The sequence below is a fragment of the Gavialis gangeticus genome, unplaced genomic scaffold (genome assembly GCF_001723915.1).
Source record: "Gavialis gangeticus isolate Ggan-Ray unplaced genomic scaffold, GavGan_comp1, whole genome shotgun sequence".
NCBI classification, from domain to species: Eukaryota; Metazoa; Chordata; order Crocodylia; family Gavialidae; genus Gavialis; species Gavialis gangeticus.
In genome coordinates, this window is record NW_017729032.1 from 187,941,924 (window position 1) to 187,947,381 (window position 5,458).

General features: G+C 48.4%; 1 protein-coding gene across 1 annotated transcript in view; it reads right to left on the reverse strand.

The window, feature by feature from the left end:
* Positions 1 to 790: 790 nt before the first annotated feature.
* ARX (aristaless related homeobox) overlaps positions 791 to 5,458 on the reverse strand; it is a 48,015-nt gene continuing 43,347 nt past the window's right edge. The window contains exons 4-5 of the mRNA XM_019523863.1: positions 4,660 to 4,988; positions 791 to 1,952 (exon numbers count right to left, since the gene is read on the reverse strand). Of these exons, the coding sequence (XP_019379408.1) occupies positions 1,712 to 1,952; positions 4,660 to 4,988 (570 nt within the window). The 3' untranslated portion in view covers positions 791 to 1,711. The remainder of the gene's footprint in view (positions 1,953 to 4,659; positions 4,989 to 5,458) is intronic.

Consider the following 5,458-nt stretch of genomic DNA (forward strand, 5'->3'; position numbering starts at 1 on the left):
CGGGGAGAACCGCGCTTCCGCCACCGTGCACCCACCCAGAGGAGGGGGCAGCTCAGGGGTCTCTCGGCGGGTGCGGGGAAGGGAGAGCGCGGGGCGAGGCGCTTTGTGCGGCCGGGCGGGGGCCGCGCCTCTGATCCCCGCGGCCAGGCTGAGGGCGGCCGGCCGAGCCCCGCGGGAAACGCTGCTTGCAAGGCCTGGGGGAGCCCCGGGGCAACCCCGCGCGCGCTGCCCTGAGGAGAGGGGAGGCGACGGCAAGGAGCCCGCGTGGGGACGCTGCCCACCCGGCCCCCGGGGGCAGCAGGCCGGGGGCGCTTCTCCCACGGCTCGCGGCTCTGCCCCCGCTCCGCGCCCCCCGGAAAGCAGCGGGGCCCCCCGGGCTGCCAGGACAGCTCCAGTGCCTGCTGGGGGGCACACAGCAAGAGGAGCAGAGCCACGGCGACACTGGCGGGGTTGGGGGTTGGTTTGTTTTTTTTATAAAAATCCCGTTTTTGTTGAAAAAGCAACGCGAAGAGTAAAAAAAAAAAAAGATCCACCTCTGCCAAACACGGGCTCAGCAGCCTCTCTTCCCGCCGCCTCTGGGCTAACCCAGCTCTGCTAGACCTGCCTGGTACTGCCTAGCTTCTTGGACCTGCCCTCAATGTATCCTTCACAAATATTTTTATATATATATATATATAGATATATATATATATGTATTGTTAAACATATATATTTTTTTTATTTTCGGATTGTGGCACTTCCCCACTCGAGAGCAAGGAAAAGTGTTAACAATAAGGACATTACACAAAAGTACTGTACCATCGCCTTTTTAGGGTTTCAGAAACCTCTACAGTTAATAAGTTAAATAAAGGGTTTGTACATAAATATTTTGTCTAGGAACCCTATTGTATCTACAACACAGTAAGAATCTACAGATGACAAACTTTTACAACACTACACTGAGTGCAATTGTTTTATAACATTTCAAATATACAAAGCTCTGTTCTTCTTTTTTATAACAATGGTATGTACAGAATCAATAATCACAGTTTAGTGACTTAAACAGTCCATATTCTAGCAGTGTATTTCCCTTTGGTTTGATATAAAAACCTTGGTTGGTGTAGTGATAAAGACTATAACAAGAAAAAGATAAACCCTTTCCTTTAAGTGCACTGGTTATCTTACAGCATCAAACTCCTTCATTCTGCACTGGCAGGCAGCATCCTTGGTTGATAATATGCAGCGGGCTGCATTACCATGAAAAATAGTTCTCCAGTGCTCCTGATAAAACAACATCTTAGGATGTTAAATTAGTCTAAGAAGCTGTGGGGGAGGGTTTTGGTTTTTTTTGTTGTTGCTGTTGAAATTACAATTTCATTTTTGCCAGATGTACAGAAGGAAAAATATTTAATGTATGTAACATTAATATATATATATATATATAATATCTTGTCTTAGGACCTTTTTTTTGTTTAATGATCAATGAAGAAATTAAGATGTTGCACATTTCAAAAATGTACCAGCCAAGGAGTTACTTATGCAGGAGCTCCTAAATGTGGATGCACTCACTCCCGAGATGCACAGGATGCTTTTGCTTTCTTCAAGTTCCTAACTCGAGAACCTACCCAATGTCTTAGTCGCTGGTCCTCTTTTTCCATTTGGTCTTGGTTCGTGCTATATCTGAGGTGACCTTTATTTATTTCTTTAATTCCTTATATTTTCCTCTCTGATTTTAGCACACCTCTTTCCCTGTGCTGTTCCCAGGGATAATATTGAGCTGTGTGAGTTGAGCTGCATGTTCTTTTGCTTTCAGCCTCAGAGCTGCTATGCTAGAAGCCCGTCTGTCTGCTGCAGCTGTTGCTGGATCTGATAGCCCACTTGATTGCACTGCACTTTCCACGGCAGGAGTGGGCTGTCTCAGTAGGGCAGCAGCAGTGGAAGCACTAGTCAGGGGAGCCATAGTGGAAAAGAGCCTGCAAGTAAAGTAAACATTTTGGTCAAAACCAAAGCAGCTATGTGCGTGTGTTGTGGTGGTGCTGGTGTGTTGTAAGAACAAGGTGACCGGTGTTGCCGTATATTTTCCCCCTTTTCCCTGCTGGCTTCTCTCCTAAGAGTTCTAGCCGAGTTCATGTCATAAATAATAGGATGGGAAGTATTATCACTAATGTGGAAGAGACAAAGGCATGTTGAAAAAATCTCACGGCTGGCAGTCAAAAGATTTTTTTTAAAAAAAGAGAGTTTAATTCCCTCAGATTTGCCGGTGACAGCAGCTCACGCTAGAGCACACTGTCAGCAGCAGCTGATACTGTGATTTACACTTATCAGGGAGAGGGATTCCGAAATGAAATGCTTTGGGGGATTTATTTTCACCTTATCTATCATCTAAAAGAAGAAGAAGAAAAAGAAGAGCTGCAAATGTTAAACTCTCCCATTTCTATTCTTCCGCCTTTATTTCCCCTCCGAGGAATGTATTTCTTCCTCCCCCACCCCCACAAATCATCGCCTTCCTGTAAAGGTTGTGCAGCCCCGGTGCCCAAAGTGTCTGAGCGGTTCCTCAGCATTGATGCCCATACCCAGCAGGAAGTGGCATTCCTGTTGATTTCCTCACAGTGGAATGCCAATTATTATCCAGCAACCTAGCATCCCAGCTCAATGACACAATCTTTTAAATGCCTTCCCTCTAGTTTTTCTTACTTCTCTCACCAGAGCAGTCACTCTGAAGAGTGCAAGTGACCCCCTTGACTGGCACATCAAGATGTACAGACTCTCCATTAACCAAGGATGTGATTATTGACATCATCACGGCTAGGAATTGAACTGTGTTCCTTGAAGGCAACAGGGTCTACATACTAAGCCCTAGCATGCTAAGCTCCTATATTGGCTGCTACATTTTTTTTCTTTTTCCGTCTTTGACGTTGCTATTAAGTATTAAAATTTGCTGGAACAGAACGAATTGCCTCGACGAGGTCAATTACTGCTCAGCTTTTTTAAGGCTCCTCAGAATCCGTAATTTTAGTGGTAAAAAAAATGATCTAGCAATAGTATGGATATGGAAACAATTATAGGTTTGATTATTGGGAGATAATCCCTGTTGTGCTGAACTTGCTTGAACAGTTTTAAACCACCTAAGACATACTAAAATGCTACGTTTCCAGGTAGATGAATCAAACGTTAGTGAATTCTCTCTCTCGCTCTCTCTCTCATGCCTATTTTAATCTTACAGACCATTATCCAGGCTGTTGTTAGTAAGCTTTTACAAATCACTTTTCAATTTGTTGTCAGAAAAAAAATAGTAGAAGGATTGCACTAATGCTTCCGGAGAAGTGATAAACTGTGAAATCATCACTCTAAGCAGGGGGCGTGACAGCACTGTAACATCGCTTTTTCCATTAGGTAAATTGAGTCACTGACTACAATTTGAGGCATAAAATGTTTAATTTTATTGGGTTGGACTAAGAAACTAATTTTACTAAAGGTTTATTATTATTTTCCTCCCTGGAGGCTGCTCAGTTGGATGAATCTATTATTTCTTTGTTCTTCCAAACAGAGATCACTGGAGTTGCATTCAGTTTTATTTTCACTGCTCTCTCCAGCTTAATACATCCTTCTATTGTTTCTTTCTCTTCGTGGTTAACTACAGACTTTTGTATTTCATTTGTTTTTTCCCTTAAATAAAGGGAGAGACCATATACACGACTCGTTTCTTTTATTTCAGGTGTCTTACACCACTGTTTGAGTCAGGTGCAAAAACACACAGAGCAACAAGAGCTCGGGAAACACTCCAGCATGATTTCTAGTCATTTTTAAATCGCTTTCTCTCTCACCTGCGTTTAAACGTGTGTCTGGCAAAACTAGGGGCAGGACTGTGGCAAATGAAATTAGGGACAGGCATATTTGTGGCAACAGAGAATTTTAAGGAGGAATAAGAGGGGATATTTGGGGGGGGGGGTATTTACAGAAGGCGGCTTTCGAATTAACAGACCCGAGCATTCATTCTGGAAATCTGCTCCTAAGAGCTGACCTTATCCAATCCGGGAAGGGAAACATAACATGTGACCTACGTCTCCAATCACCACCAACTAAGACAGCGAATTTCGAATATCAAATAATCCACAAGGAACTTGCTTGCGAAAAGAGGTGCCGACCCAGAAAGTAAAAACGCTGCGAATGGCCGGGAATAACTAATAGGCTCCAGGAAAGAAAAAAAAGAGAAGAAAAAAGAAAAAAAAAGTAGAACGGAAGCAAGGACAACTTGTGGACAGAAAACAAAAAACACCAAAACCAACAACCAAACAAACAAACAAACAAAAAAAGGCGAAATGAATCAAATTCCAAACTATTCCCCCAACTCTCCCAGGAAAGCAGCGAGTCAGTGGCAGGACAAGAGGGGCAGAGCTTCAAGACGAGAGGTTTCCTTGCGCTCTGACCCAGCGCCTCAAGCCAGCTGGGCTCTTCCAAACTTGTCTTGTTACTCTTTCATTGCCCGGCAGGTCTCTGGCCCGCGGCTCTGAGCGAGCGGCAGGGCGGAGGCCCCAGGCTGCAGCAGGCGGGCTCGGCAGGGCAGCTCGGGGCGCTCCCCCCGCTCCCCCCACACCTAAGCGAGGCTGCCGCGTCCTGGCGCGCATCGTCTTACGCGCGGGTTTGGTTTCTTTTGCAAATGCGAAAAGCGGAAGGCGTTACCTGCCGAAAGCAGGGCTGATGAAGGCTGGATGCCGGAATACGGCCGCGCCCAGGAAAGTGCTGAGGCCTAGTGGGGTCCCACTGGGTGGCAAAGTTGCAGAGCCCGGTGGAGGAGGTAGACTGGGGAAGGCGGCGGCCGCAGCGGCCGCGGCTGCAGTCCAGGCGGAGTCTAGAGCTGGGTGATGAGGAGGGAAAGGACTAGCATCAAGGTATGGACTGAGGGGGTGAGTTGCCGACAGGGGACCAGGGAAAGGCAAACCTGGGGGGTGCGTCTGAGCCCCAGCCTTTTCCCTCTTCCGCCACTTAGCCCTACGGTTCTGGAACCATACCTGCAAGCCAAAAGAAAACGGGTTTAAGCATCTCGCCCCCCGCCTGTCGCTGCTTCGCCCCAGCCCCGGCCCCCGGGCACGGCTCCTGCTCGGCCAAAAAGCCCTCCCTGCCCCGGCCGGGCTGAGCCCGGCGCTGCCCGCGATCGCCCCGTCGGGGCTCGGCTCTTCCCCGGCACATGCCCCAGTCCTCCGCCCCCCGAGAAACCCGGCCGCTGGGCCCGGAGCGCGGCCAGCTCGGGGGGGCTTGAGGCTTATTTTCTGTTTTTAGCCCCGAAAGATTTTTATTTTTTTTTTGGTGCCTGTCCATGTTCAAGTCCGTTCCCAGCAGCCGGGGCTGGGTTGAGCCCCACGGGCCGCCCGGCCCCGTCTGCACAGGGCGGGCAGCGGCTTAGGGGCCACGCACGCACGCACGTGTCGGAGCGCGGAGCCGTGCGCGAGCCGCGGAGAGTGGCGAGCACGGCGCTGGTCCG